The sequence below is a fragment of the Quercus robur genome, chromosome 2 (genome assembly GCF_932294415.1).
Source record: "Quercus robur chromosome 2, dhQueRobu3.1, whole genome shotgun sequence".
Lineage (NCBI taxonomy): Eukaryota > Viridiplantae > Streptophyta > Magnoliopsida > Fagales > Fagaceae > Quercus > Quercus robur.
In genome coordinates, this window is record NC_065535.1 from 86,854,894 (window position 1) to 86,871,040 (window position 16,147).

A 16,147-nucleotide genomic window follows, 5' to 3' on the forward strand; every position below is an offset into this window, starting at 1 on the left:
TTGCAACAAGACGAGCTTTGTAGCGCTCAATGGACCCATCAAAGCGAGTCTTAATCTTGTAGATCCACTTACAACCAACCACAGATTTCCCGAGGGAAAAGTGTCACCAAATCCCAAGTATGGTTTTTAGATAATGCATCAAGTTCCTCGTTCATTGCAATCTACCATAAAAGATCAGTGGAAGCCTCACAATAGATGTGAGGCTTGTGTAGTGTAGCAAAAGCAGTGTAACAATAATAGTCAAGCAAATGTGCAAGAATAGATCTTACCAGAGTTGAGTGACGAGATGGAATGTCTTGTGCAAGATCTTCAGGCGGAGCAAGAGCAGGGGACCCAAGCTCAGGGTTGGGGTTGGGTAGCTCATCTTCAACCTGTTCATCTTCCACCTGTTCATTAAAGGGTGAATTAGGAAAGGGATCAGTAATATCTGGTGGTTGGACAGAGAAGTCTACAAGAGAATCAGGAGGATCATGAGCAGCTACAGAAGGAATATGTGCCTCATCTGGAAAAAGATCTAAAACAGAGGAGGAAGATAGGGAGGCACGAAAGTGAGAGAGCTCAACAAAGAGGCGATGTTCCCAAAAGACAACATTGCGGGAAATACGAAGACGATGAGAGACAGGATCATAACACCGATACCCCTTTTGAGTTTCACCATAGCCAAGAAAACAACAAAGTCTTGACCAAGGCTCAAGTTTGTTATGCTCATGTGGCTGAAGAAGAACGAAACAAGCAGAACCAAAGGAGCGAAGGTGGTGATAGTCTGGAGGTGACCCAAAAAGGCGCTCATATGGAGTTTGATTTTGGATAACAAGACTCGGAATGCGATTAATAGCATGAACATCATGAAGAGCAGCTTCGCCCCAAAAAGGAGCAGGAACTTTGGCAAAGAGAAGAAGAGCACGAACAGTGTCAAGAATATGACGAAGTTTCCGTTCGGCTCTACCATTTTGCTGAGAGGTACCTGGACAAGTTAGTTGATGAACAATGCCATAGGAATGCAAAACAGTTTGGAAAGCATATTGAGTGTATTCAAGAGCATTATCAGATCGAAAAAGTTTGATGCGTTTAGAAAACTGAGTTTCAACCATTTTTGTAAAATTAAAATATACTTGCAATAATTCAGAACAATGTTTCATATTAAAAATCCAGTTATAGCGAGAGTAATCATCAACAAAGATAACAAAATATCAAGACCCACCAATACTAGAGACAGAGGAAGACCCCCAAATATCAGAATGAATAAGGTCAAAGATATCAGTGGATATTGATTCACTAGTATTGAAAGGCAAAGCTGGTTGTTTTCCTAATTGGCACGAAACACAATCAAAATTTTTTGTAGACACTGAACCTAACAAACCTTTAGAAGCTAATTGTTGTACCCGAGAGGAAGATGCATGACCAAGTCGAGCATGCCAAAGTGCAAGGGAAGGAATTGAAGAAACTGTAGCAGCTACAGCAACAGAAACAGAAGCAACGAGTGGAAGATGAAGGTTGTCCACGGGAAACATACGCCCAACTCTAGGACCGGTCCCAAGCTCCTATCCCGTCCTCGGATCCTGCACAATACACCCAGAATAATCAAATATAATGCGATAACCCAACTCAGCTAATTGCCCATAGAAAATAAATTGTAAGAAAGGTCAGGAACATTAAAGACCCCAGGAACCGAAAGGTTGGAGGTCGAAACAGAACCTATAGTATGACCAGACATTGTGGAACCATTTGCTGTGCGAATATAAAGAGGATGTGGTGCAGGTTTGAGTTCAAAAAATAAGGACGAGTGAGGTGTCATGTGATTGCAACAAGCAGAATCCATAAGCCAAGAGAAAGGAGACATACCAGATAAAGCTGAGAGAGAAGAGAAATAAGATGCATTACCAACCATACAAATGACATTGGCAATGATGTTTTTAAGGTCATCTGTGGACATGGTGAAAGTGCGTTCTGAAGACTTAGACTGTGCAGAGACGTGAACCATTGGTTGGACACTCTCAGTGTTAACAACAGTAGCAACAAAAATTGAAACAGCTGATTTGTGGCGATGATAGCAAGTCTCAATATTGTGGCCAAAACGTTTGCTAGATTGTCGGCGACAATTATTGCAACAACAAGAAGTCTTGTCCTTATTCTTCATTTAGAAGCAAAATATGCAAAAATGGACTGCAAAAATGAAATCTACGCGAAAAACTGGATAAGGAGCACCTGGACTGCAAAAAGTCAACTCTATGAAAAAGTCAACCGTCAAACCTAGTCAAAGTCAACCATCAAAGAAAAGTCAACGGATGACGTCAGCAAGCAGACTGGTGATGATGTAAGCAGGTGACGTCAGCTAGGGCTGACGTGGCAGTTATGACGTCAGCGATGACGTCAACAGGTAACCCAACGGCGCGTGGGGCATGTGAGGCGCATGGATAAAATTCGCCGAAGCTTAGGGCGACGCATGAGGGCGTGTGGACAGTCCGATGAAGCCGATTCTTTCCCGAAAATGTAGATCGGAGAAAGACGATTCTGATGGCGTCAGCGGCAATAAGATCGAAGCTACCTTGGTGGCGCGTGAAGCGCATGGAATAATTTGCCGAAACTTTTACCGGTGCGTTGATGGTCAGAGGTGGATTTTTCCGACGGCTATGTGTAGATCGATGGAAAATCTGCACGGTGATATATCTTATATCCTAATCGGAAGTCAGAGGTGACAGATCCGATGATGGCAGTGGTTTTGGTGGCGGAGGAGGAGCTTCTAGTGGTGGAGATTCAACCCTGAGGACCTTTGACGGCAGCGGAGCTATCGGGAGAGGGTAGTGAAAGAGTTTACTGACCACAGAAGTTGAGGCAGCGGAAAATACCAACAAAACAAGACTGCAAGACACAAGAAAATTAGAGCAATGGCTCTGATACCATGTTAGAAATACTGAATAAGTTGTATTGTATTTCACAAAATCAAAGAATATACATCAATGTCTTTATATAGGAAACATATGTGTGCGGTACAAGTAAAGTGTAGTACAAGTACAAATGTGCTATACAAGTAACCTAATTGGGCCTAAAGCCCATAACATAATATACGTTAACAATTATGTTTGGGAATCACTTGAGGCTCTTGTATGGTTCTCTTTTGTCTCATTGTTTTATGTTGATGGATCAACGTAGCTAAAAACCTAATTAATTTAAATAGGTTGAAGACTCAGCTTAATTAGTCTTCAGTTTGAAATGAATAAGTTATATATTGTAGCTAAGAAAATGTCGGGCATGGAAATTCATGAGGAACAGACAAAAGGGCAAGTTGTGTCTTTTTTTTTTCTTTTACAATAATTTTACTTTGAAAATTTCTTGAATGCTTTGGTGCGGAACGATCAAAACCAGTGAGTACCCCCATTAGTGACACATTTCAGGCTTTTAACAGTTTGTCATCACAATCTGCATAGGAGGAGCACATGCTTGCGTTCCTTAAACTAGTGCAATAGTAGTATGATGTATAATTGTATACTATAATGTGTTTTTTAATTAGAATTGTTATTGCATGCTATTCAACTTTCTTTCTTTCTTTCTTTCTTTCTTTCTTTTTTTTTTTTTTTAAATAAAAAAGTGGCAGTATTTAGGCATAATATTTTATACCAAATTCTTATAAAATTTAATCGCAAAATAATATGTGTGTATAATGAGATGAAAAAAATATTCGTACAGGTGATTTGGTTGGGTCAATATATTGCAAACTATTAAACTCATAAATTACCCCAGCCCAACTTTAGATAAACTGACCCACTAGTGTAATTCAAAGTCTCCGAAGGCTTATACGAGTTGAGCTTGAGGGGAGAAGTCATTACCATTTTTAATGTGTTCGGCGCGTGCTTGTCCATTATACCTTTTTTTTTTTTCTTTTTCTTTTTTTCTTTCTTTTTCTTTTTCTTTTTTTTTTTTTTTTTTTTTTGAGAATCAAGTAGTTGCAAAATTTTGTTGAATAGACTAGTCTCAACTATTACAAATAGGGATGGCAATCGGGTGGGACAGGTCTAAAAGACGGGGTTTTCATCCCCATTTCGCATGGTTTTGTCTTATCCCATTCTCGCCCTGCTCTCATGATAGAGAAAATTTTCTTGCCCACCCATTGATTATCAACGAGTTCTAACAATCTTCACTCAACATGCTCTCGAGTCGAGTGGCAGGTTTACTTTCAACCCAAACTCACTTGACTTGTGATCACACCTGAACAATATGCCTCTTCACTATTTTATATTTATTTTGACCCTCATTCATAAAAGTTGGTTTTTTTTCTAAAAAATATCTTTTGTACATAGAATCAAATAGAGTGAAAGCGAAACAGTTTTGCTTGCTATAGCATTCAAATTATTGTGTTTCTTCCAATTGCTATAATCATTGTACCTTGTCAAACAAGCATCCAAGAGTCTCAAAACATTGATTGTGAGGGGTGAGATTTTTCTTAGGAGATTGTGTCAAACACATATCTTGATCAGAATCATTGTTCATTTTTATACACATCTAATCTATGAGTTTTATTATAAAAAAATTAATTTTTACAGATTTCTATTTGTTGTATTTATATGCAGATATAATATTTTTTTTGTTAATAGCATTTGTTTGTTTTCTTGAATATACAATTTGTTTGTATTCTTGTTTACATTCTGTTTGTATTCTTGTTTACATAATCACAAAATAAATTGATTTCCATAATATATACATTATACAACATACACACATCATTGGTTAAATTGCTCATCAACCTTATTGCACATAACATGCTACCATAACGGACTATTGGCCTTATTTTGAATAATATAGCCTTTTACATCGGATCCTCTAAATTCTAAGCTCCCCATGCACTTGAAGCTGTGACAAGAGTAAGAATTACACGTTAGAAGTGAGAACATGAAAGGATAAAAATTAAAAAGTCAAACAAGAACATTAATAATCAAAGACGCCATGTACGTGAATGAGCAGACATCTAGAAGTTCCAGAGTTCAAACAACTCCACGTCATTTATATTTGTATAGAACTCTACTGCATTCTTCAGCTTAATTTCTCACACCCTCATGTAATTCAACCCAAACTATGTAAACCAAATATTATAAGTTAGCATGAAGTTCCCACTATTAGTGCTTTTTTTTTTTTTTTTTTGGGTTAAATTGATTAAAAAGCAATATATTGCTAGTTGCAATCAATATAGATATAGCTTAACATACATGCACCTCAGAAATCAGCCAGATTATTATATTCTTGGGTCTGAACAAACTTTAAATACACAAGTTGAAGTATATATATGATTAAATGATTAAATTCATACGAACCTGCTTGAGAAAGAACGAAATTCGGGTCCTGACCAAGCTGCCACGCAAAGTAGCCAAGCAATCCATTTCCCTTAGCATATGTGACCTAGGTAGAAATACTTTGCGTATCATCATAACCAATCCATGTCGTCCCGGAATAGCAATAGTCTGTAACAAACGTGGAATTATACACTGTTGTGGCACTATTCTGGGATATGAAATTGTTGATTTGGCTATAAGCTATTGCCCCAGTTGAGGATATAGCAGCTCCATTAGCCGGTGCGAATTCCATTGTCATCAGCATTTACTAGAGTCCATGCATAGCCAAAAAATGGAACACCGAGTTCCAACTTATCGGCTGAAACACCAGCTTGAATCCAAGCTGTGATGCCACTATCTCCGCTAACTTGGCTTGTTGGATTGTACAACGCAGCAGGAGGTCCAGTCACATTTGGTGACCAACCAGGTGCAATAAAGTCATAGGTCATAACATTGATCCAGTCCAAGCTGTTTGATATATCCTGAATTGGATAAGTCAAACCGTCATAGTTTGAAGAGTAATAGAAAGCTGCAACCAGGAGCAATGGTGTATTGCCAGAGCTTGTGGCCTCACTAGCCACTGCAGCTCTCCACTCGTCTAGAAGTAAACCAAGGTTGGTAAATTCAGTAGCTGTAGAAGGATACTCCCAGTCAAGGTCAAGGCCATAAAAGTTGTAAGACCTTGCTAGTTGTATAGAGGAATCTATGAATGATTTGCGGATACTAGCTTGGCTAGCCATTGAAGCAAAACTTTGGGCTATAACATCTCCTCCCCTTCCACCGATGGATAAGAGGGTTTGAACTGAAGGGTTTGCTTGTTGCACAGTGGTGGTGAAGGTTGAGAACTGGGCTAAGTTTGAGGAAGAAATGGAAACTTGGTATGTGGTTGGGTCAAGATCGGCAAAGGCACAAAATAGATGGGTGAAGAGTGTGGAATCTATGCCGGAAACAGACAATCCTGTGCCTGAAAACCAGTATGCGGCTTTGACTTCAGTTTGTCCTGCAGAGAATTGTAGTTGGAGAAGGAAAAGGAGAGTGGAAAAAATATAGAGAAGGGTTTTGGAAGCCATTGAAAGGAATGTAGCTAGCTAGTAGTACTGGTCTTATTGGATAATATCGCCTGGTAGCGTGGAGATATATATATGTATTTGTAACATGAGTAAAATTTGGTTGGATCCAAGTACGTACGTGGGACGTCGCTTTTTCTCTTTTTATTTCTCGGAGTTTTTTATATGATTGCTTTATGGATGAAATGTTTATTGTAAGCAAATTACGTATAAGATTGCGTGGTTAAACTGTAGACTCAACGACTTTGAAACTTTCTGAAGTAGTTGATGGGGCACACAGATTGCAGAGCTCCGAAAATGAAAGGTAATTCAATTTACTGTTGATGCCATGTCGGTGTAGTCTTATAAATATATTATGAGTAACATATATTAGTTTATCAAAAAAAAAGAGTAACGTATATTAGGGAATGAGACAATATTTTCAACAACAAATCTTAAGCGGTCAGTTGATATTGATTGTTATCAGTGGATAACAAGGTAATTTAAAAATTGTGGATTCAAATTAGAAGTACTAATAACAACTTATTACCTATAATTTAATTTAAGATGTGGATTCAAATTAGTAGTAGCGGCCCCCGGAATTTTGTCCAGGGTGTTCTTATTCCACTTTGAAAAAATTTCAGGTCATTTCAGGTCATTTCGGTCTATTTCGAATGTTTCAAGACGTTTCAGTAAATACTAGCTGAAATTCAAGATTTGGTCAGCATGAAGTTTATGCTTAAAAAAAAAAAAAATTGTTCTTAAAACCAAAACAAATTTGCATTCTGTACACTGAAAAACATCAAAAGGAAAAAAAAATGAAATGAAATGAAATGAAAAAAGGTACCTGAACAATAAACTATAAATTCATTTGAAATATTAATAAAATTATTAATTATTGGTTTTAGTTGTTTCATAAATTTGTTTGTCTTTTATAAATTATAATTTGTTGTATTGTTATTTCATTAATTATTAAATTATTAATTGTTATTTAGCCTAACATAATTTAATTTGTTTGTTTTTTATAATATATTAGTTAATTAAATTATTAATTATTGGTGTTTAGTTGTTTCATTAATTTTTTTTTAACTACTGCAATCTAAAAAAAATTCTATATAAATTAATATATCTAATTACATTTCAAAATTTTACCTCTTTTATTCAAATTATTTTAAGGTAATTTCACAACTCAATAAAAAAAAAATTAAAAAGCATGATAAGCCTTCTATATAGGAGTGGTTAAAAAGAAAAAGAATAAAAAACTATAAACAATTTTCAAAGAAATTAAAACAAAAATCAAAAAAGTAAAAGAGTGGCAGATAAACCACGTTGGTTTGTCTGCCCATTAGTAACTTTTGTAAAAAATAAATAAATAAATATATAAAAGAAGCATTTAATAAGAAGTAGAAATTGGGTAGGTGTGACACAGCGAAAAGTTGTCTTGAGTCTTGACCTCTTGTCCTTTGGGTTTCTCTGCTAACATTTTGTTTAGGAACCTAGACTAGAAATGCCAAAAGAAAGAGAGTAACAACGAGGAAGAGAAGAAAACTGAAGAAGCTACTATGTGTTGGCAGCGAGCTCATCTAATGAGGCTCATCAACAACAGCACTTTACGCATATTTGTATCAGGGAAGTCAATACCATACCAAAGGTTGTACCGGTTTAGCCAGCGAAACGATATATTTTTGGTACCAATCAATACTGGTATACCGTTTCAGAATTACCACTAATATATATATATATATATATATATATATAAAATTTTAAAATGATAAATTTATGTCACTCATCTAATCAATAACAACAATAATAATATATACTTTAGGGAAACCAACAAGTTCATCTCAAAAAAAAAAAAAAAAAAAAAAAAAAAAAAAAAAAAAAACCTAAATATATTTTGGTGTGTACCATTGTAGTTATATAATATAAAAATATATATATCCTTCTACGTGACCGTGGGTGGATGAGTACTAGAGTGGCAAGTTATTGTTTATCTCTAGCTCACATATCAGCCTATTTATTAATAAAAATATAAAACTAGTGAATGACAATACTATAGTTGAAAATTTGAAATAAAAGATGTAATTGAAATTTCAAACTTGTTTTAAATATCAATGTCTACACATGTGGTGTTAGTACACACAAAATAAGACTACAAGAACCACACAAAACAAAAGGACCAAGGGAGTGCAGCTGTAGTTTAAACAACAGATAAGAAGAAGAGGAAAAAGAAAAAGAAAAAAAAGAAGAGAGGTGAACAAACAAAACTAAAGGAGGAAGACGGGGGGATACCCAGCTAAATGTTAACAACGACCAACAAAGTGGTGTTGGGCCTGAAGGTGGCGTGAGCCATTCGGAAATTCTATGTTTTTTTTTTTTTTTCGAAAACGTTTGGGTTGGGCCTATTGGGTATTTGTTTAGGATTGATGTTGGGCTTTTTTTTTTTTTTTGGGCTTTCTCTATTACAATTTTTTTTTTTTCAAATTCTCTGTTACAATTTTTTCTTTTTCTTTTTTAGATTTTAATTCAAAATTTGTTTGGCATAAAAATTTTGAGGGTGTTCCTAATATTGCTCGAGGGTGTTCCTTTTTTTTTTTTTAAAGGGTAAACAAATAAAAAAATTTAAATTATTATATATAATAAAAAAAAAATCAAGTCAAGGTGTTTCTGGGAACACTCTGGACTCTGAGTGGCGCCGCCACTGCAAATTAGAACTAATAACAACTTACCACATATAATTTACTCGTTACGATAGCGATAGTCTACAAGAACAAGACTCAACTTAATTAAACTTAATTATCCAAAGGCAAGAAGATGGATCAAGAGAATGAGCTCAGCCTCTAGTAACAATCAATCGCTTTCTTTATGTTATCTTTCACCCTTAACAACTTGAAATTATAAAACGTGTACTAAACTATAATACACCGTCAAAAATTAGGATTATTTTAGTTTTAACTCATAATATTTAAAAAATCAAATTTGAACCTCTAATCTTATGTAGTGTTTTGAAATAAACTCGTTCATCCATGCTCAATGCAGATGTGTCCAATTAAGTCAATTTAAGTGTCGAGTCTTAAAATCTTGTTTTAGCCCAAGTCTCTCTCTCTCTCCATTGACCATGAAGAAAAAAGAGAAAGTAGGCCGAACTAGGGAGAAGCTTGTGGCGAAGGGAGGTATATAGTCTATAGCCACTATACAAGTTACCATAACTGTTTAGATTACCTCTTTTATATATTTCTCACAGCAAGTATGAGAATAAATGGGATCATAATTTGCTCACCTTTTACCACCTAGCCTTAAAAAAATGTAAATCTCTTGTCACAAATAAATAAAATCCTTTAATTATACCCAAAAAAGAGAAAAAATGGGATGGGTTAAAGTTACACCTTGAAAGCTCACTAGTCATCTAATTACTAGAGCTAATTAAGACCCCCCAAATTTTAAAATATGGCTTAATTAGTTTTAAGCTACACTTAAACAATGTGGTGGAATATAGAAGATAGGAAAACTAATCAATCGAAGCTATCATCATGTGCATACATAACATAATTGACAAACAATTAAAAGCACAAGGAGTAGGGGAAAAAGAGTGCAAACACAAGATAACACGTGATGTGTTATTGAAGAAGAAAACCGAAGAACTCAACGAAAAATCCTCTCTGTAGTCAAACAAGCTAAAATAATCCACTAGCAAATCAGTTGGAGTACATGAATACACAAAGTCTCTCCAAGCCTTAGCTACCCAAAATACTTGATCTTTCCGAGCTCCAACTATCAACAAACTTCACCGAGTCTTGTCTTCGCTAGCTTTCCAAACCCTGTAATTATGTCTAATTGCACCTACCAAGAATTGGTATGAACCCAATACTTCTCAAATGCATCAAAACAGCTCTCTACACTAATAATATGTGTGGATTGTGATTGGACTATGTTCCTTTCATAGGATATGAAAATTGAGACGGAAAATAATGAAGAAAACTAAGAGAAATGTGTAGAGAATTGATGAATGACAATCTCTAACTCTCAAATGGATTTCTAGGGTTTTCTCTCTGAAAATTTTCTTGCAATTTTGTGGGAATGAGGATATCTATATATAGTGTGTGGGTGAAGGAAGGGAAGAGACACACCAAAATCCAGCTATGAGACCATTGTGCGAGTCACTCGTGAGTTAGCTAAGTCGCGAGAATATCTGACACAACAAATATTTGAACTTCATGCATGTGCTCCTCACGTGACCTTTCACAAGTTGAAGTAGTCATGAAACAATCATGAGCAAGCTGCGAAATATCCTATCTTGAGCAATTCTTCACCAAAAAGAAAACTAAACCCATTACAATTAATCCCACATGAATACAGGTAAATGATTGAAAGAATTACAATCAAATTGGCACGAAATTAAAGCCAATAAAACTAACATGGAAAATCACAACTTAACACACATTATGTAACTTAAAGCAATAATACATCACTCAATATTTTTTTATTGGATGCGAATTTTGACAATCCGCTGGTAGATTACATTTTCTTCTTATATTCTCTATACTTGCAAAATTTCAAGATAATAAAAAATCAACAACTATGTCATCAAACAAATTTTTAAAATTCAAGTTTTTATATTTTAAAATTATGCATAAAAAATGAGTTTGTGGATCAAATAGTAAATAATATATTATTTGCTTAGCATACATGTCAACAACATAGAAAACATACAATTCAATTGTAATATTTCCAAATTATTGATGTAATAAAAATTTATTAAGTGGTGTAACGTTGTTTAAAGTTATGATAATCTTTTATTAAGTGGTGTACCTTGTTTAAAAATAACATAGACTAAATTAATTGCTACCAAACTATAGAGATCAAATAGATTCCAAAATGTAAGAACCAATATGATATTTTTGCCTAAATATAAATATCTCCTTTTACCAACAAAAAAGAAAAGTAAAAACAAGAGTAAAATCGTGAAAATGAGCTACAAGCCTACACCTACAAATAGTACTAAGACAATTAGCGCATGTGCGCGGGAGTAAGAGAAATCCAAAGAAGCTCATCTATGTTAAGGATGTTGCTACATGCGCCTACTTTGTGCTATCTCTTCGGTTCCTCAATCTCCCTCCAATTCCAATTCCTCCAACCTTTCACACCCTTCTATGGCCACTTCTGCTTGAATCGCAATCGTCAGAGACATCGTCAGTTCTCTCTCTGAAATTTGTTTTTAAATGAATTTAGAAACCCTAACTCTGTGCAAAATGACAATTTTTTTTTTTTTTTTGAATATAAATTTGGGGGTTTTGAAGCATAATGATTGGAATCTACAAGAAGATACAAAAACACTTCAATTTTTGCAAGTATATCTCTCTCACTCTTTCTACTTTGAAAAATATACTTATTTCTTTCTGTAATTTGCTTCTTCTTCTTTTTTAGTATTTCATATTGTTGAAATTAAACTGACATAAAAATAGTATTTATTAAAATGAGGGGTTTGTAATGTTTAGTAATGGATTAAAGTTCTTAGTTTTGAACAATTTAAATAAACTTGAATTGTGATTTAAGCTATGAACCTAAATTGGAAGCTTTGAGAAACAATGAGTAGCTGGTGGTTAGTGTTGAAACCTTCGTTAGAGTTTTATATAGGGAGAAAAAATTGAGTGGTAATTTAGTAAGGATTTATGGTATTGAACTCATATTTTTGTTAATATATAATCTCAGTAGTGAATTACATGAACAACTTGTTGAGCAACTATGTAGATGGAATTTAATTAACTACTGCTAATTGTTTATAATTACATGGTGAAGAAGTGAATTATGTTAATTAACTTATAAATACAACCAGAGAGAGAGAGAGAGAGAGAGAGAGAGAGAGAGAGAGAGAGAGAGAGAGAGAGAGAGAGAGAGAGAGAGAGAGAGAGAGAGAGAGAGAGAGAGAGAGAGAGAGAGAGAGAGAGAGAGAGAGAGATTTTAGTTAACCCAATTCTTCTGTGCTTTGGATTAATAGTAAAAAAAGGATATGTTAATTGAGAAAGTAAAATGAAGTATGACCTCGAATAAAATAGAATGGTAGACAAAAATACATATGGCTAACCCTTACTAATCTATTGAGGGTCAATAAACGAATCCCATAAAATTTGGGACTGAGACTTGATTATTGTTGTTGTATTAATGGTAAACTTAGATTTCCCCATATAACCTCTTTGTTTATGGTAGTTGTTAAGCTTTACATGGTGTAAATTTATATGGATATTTTGCCAATTACATACTTATTGAAATACAAGTTGTATGTTGAGTTTTTGAGAAATGAACCAAAGAATTGCTTATTTACCATATCCCATTTGTATATGTGGCAACTCCTTATTGGCTTCATTTTGTTTCTTCTCGTGTGTTGTCAAATGCCTCCTGTTAAGGAGAAGGTATTTGGTATTAAATGATACCGTGTCAGTAATATCAAAATCCAGTAAGTTTAAAACATGTCAGCAAACAAATAACTACCCCACTAATAAATGGAAGACATGTGTTAATGGGTAGTTATTTTTTACACACATATCTCTCAATTATTAAGTTTTGATACGAATGACGTGATATTATTTAATATAAAATATTTTTTCCTGGTTAAAGAAGCTTATCTCTTTGCCTTGGCCCTTTGGGTTCTCTCTCTCTCTCTCTCTCTCTCTCTCTCTCTCTCTCTCTCTCTCTCTCTCTCTCTCTCTCTCTCTCTCTCTCTCTCTCGATAGTTTTGACCTCAGTTCACTCGTCAGAGTATTAGTAATCATTGACATCGTAACCATTGACCATCTCCAATCACCGCACTACAGTCTTAGTACTCAATTATAGATCATTCTCTTTACACACACATATATATAGTGGCGGGTTGATTCTTAACCCAAACCTGCTCAACCTGTGATCACCATGTACTACTTACATCTAGGTAAAAAAATTTAAAAATTTGTACTTCAAAAAAGTGCAATTGAAAACCATTAAAAAAAATCACCTTAATATGGGCCAAACTAAACTAAAATTGCTAAAATCTATACCTCAGATGGTGATATGCATTGATAATAGCTTAATTTTGCATATTTATATCATTGCTATAAAGCATTATCATACTTATTTTGAGGTAATTCATGCATTTCATATTTGGTTTTGGAATAATGCTAAATAATCAATTTTGTACTTAATTGGATTTTATTGCGTGAATTTGTCTTTTGTAGGAGAATGGAATTAAACAAGTGGATTTGTGTAAAAAAGAAAGCTAATGGACTTTACTTTTACAAGGGCCATGATGAAGTTAAAGAAGACCAACCCAATTAAATTTAAATAAAATTGGAGCAAGGAATCAAAGGAAATTTGCACTAAATCCAAGTCCAATTCGGATTAGGATTCCAGACTGCACATCAGTTAGTATTTTTGGCATAACTTTTGGCTCAGAAGTCCAATTGAGATGATTCAAGTTGGGCTGGAACGTTAACTTAAAGGGATACAATTTGTAGTTTTCCAAAAGTCCGAATTAAGACATTAAATGGGCCAAAATTATCGGTTAAGTGAAGCCTAAAAATCTAGGATTTTCTCCAAACAGAAATTCAACCTGTAATAGGATTCTTTGACCTATTTAAAGGCTCTTTAGGGCAAAATTCGGAAAGGCTAGTGCTAGCGCTGAGGGCTGAATGCATAGGATGAAACCTTGTTAACGATTATCAGTAATATTTATGTAATTTGATTTTTCCTACAATAATTGTTCTTTAATGATATAAATTGTTCTTGCTTCATATCAATTGACTAAAATGAGATTCTAGATATGAGTTCAATCATGTTTTTCTCATGATTTAGGATTTATCTTAATTAATTGAATGCTTGGATTATTAATTCTTGATTATAAAATTGGATATCGTTTATGATTTGTCTATCAATGGATACAATTTATGATTTGATTTTTAGAATTGGATATATCTTGTGATTTTTTTGCTACGGATACAATTGATGATTTGATTTTATACTTAAGAAGCGAAGAAGAACATGTTTTTAATTTTTAAAATAAGGATTTTAATGAGAATATTTTCCATGATAGCAAGATTGATTTCTAGATTATCATGTAGTGAGTTGGGAAAAATTAATGATCATAAATATATGCTAATATGACTTACAAGGCGAATTCCAAAACCTTAATTCCTTTCTCTTGATTGTTTACATCTCTTTATTGCTTTATATCTTTTGCTTAGTTTAATTACTTGCTTAATTTTATTATTTGATTAGTTTATTTAATTGCAAACAATCAATTTTTATTAAACTAGATTATGATTAATTTGGTTAAGATTTGATTTAATTTTGCTACGTTCATTCAGGTCCCTGTGGATTCGACCTCATTCCTGTCAAATTATACTTCGGTACGGTTCATACACTTGTAAGTACTTTAAAATTTCACAATAGATGGACATCATAAACATCATTGCTTAAATTTCTCATTGGCCTTTATGCATATAACATGCTAACATACTGGATAGTATTGGCCTTATTGTGAATAATATAGCCTTTTACATCTGATCTCTTAATTCTAAGCTCGCTCCCCATGCACTTGAAGCTGTAACAAGAGTAAGAATTACACATTAGAAGTAAGAACATCAAAGGATAAAAATGGACAAGACAAACAAGAATATTAATAATCATCAATCAAAGATGCCATGTATGTGAACGTGCAGACAAGGGCAAAATTTGCCAAATAGTATAATTCTGGAAACATTTTAGGTGGATGGCATGCGTTCAAAGTTAATTAGTTAATTGGACTCTTTTTTGAAGTCGAGTACAGCAAAATTGACTTTTAGTGGAAGTCGAGTTTACTATACTCGACTTCCTACCGAAAACGGATTAAAAAAAAAAAGAGGAAAAAACGATTTTGGCTGAAAGACAAGTTTACTATAATCGATTTAATTTCCAAAAAAATAATCCAACTAACTAATTAACTTTGAACGCATGTCATCCACCTAAAATTTTTCTAGAATTATACTGTTTGGCAAATTTTGCATGCAGATAAGTATAAAAGTTCAAGAGTTCAAACAAACACCACGTTGATTGTCGCTATTATCTACTATATTCTTCAGCTTTCTCCCACCCTTGTCTAATTAGACCCCCAAAACTATTTAAACCAAATATTATAAAGTTCCCACTAGTCTTTTTTTTTTTCATTGATTGAAACATTAAAGAGCAACATGGTTGCAACTTGCATCTCATAAATCAGCCAGATTTTTATTGCTTGGGTCTTGACAAAATTTAAATGCACGAGTTGAAGTATATAGTATATAAATGATTAAACTCATACGAACCTGCTTCAGAAAGAACGAAATTTGGGTCCTGACCAATCTGCCACGCAAAGTAGCCAAGCAATCCAGTTCCCTTAGCATATGTAACCTTGGTAGATGTACTATTCGTATCATCGTAACCAATCCATGTCGTCCCAGAATAGCAATAGTTTGTAACAAACGTGGAATTATACACTGTTGTGGCACTATTCTGGGATATGAAATCCAAGATTTGGCTATAAGCTATTGACCCACCTGGGGATATAGCAGCTCCATTAGCCGGAGCAAATATTCCATTGTCATCAGCATTTACTAGAGTCCATGCGTAGCCATAAAATGGAAGACCGAGTACCAATTTACTGGCAGAAACACCAGCTTGAATCCAGGCTGTGATGCCACTATCTCCGCTAACTGGGCTTGTTGGATTGTACAACGCAGCAGGGGGTCCAGTCACAGTTTGTGACCAACCAGGTGCAATAAAGTCATAGGCCATAAC

General features: G+C 34.4%; 1 protein-coding gene and 1 pseudogene across 3 annotated transcripts in view; both read right to left on the reverse strand.

Annotated features, from left to right (window-relative positions):
• The window catches only part of LOC126715576 (class V chitinase-like), an 87,680-nt gene that overhangs the window by 29,459 nt on the left and 42,074 nt on the right, over window positions 1-16,147 (reverse strand). The window contains exon 2 of one of the 3 annotated variants that reach the window (XM_050416236.1): window positions 4,808-4,845. The exons of 1 other annotated variant lie outside the window; for it this stretch is intronic. In XM_050416236.1, the coding sequence (XP_050272193.1) occupies window positions 4,823-4,845 (23 nt within the window). In that variant the 3' untranslated portion in view covers window positions 4,808-4,822. Of the gene's footprint in view, window positions 1-4,807; window positions 4,846-14,788; window positions 14,937-16,147 lie in introns of those variants that run through there. One more of the 3 variants, XM_050416234.1, reaches the window with a different exon arrangement.
• LOC126715574 (class V chitinase-like) lies at window positions 5,206-6,410 on the reverse strand (annotated as a pseudogene).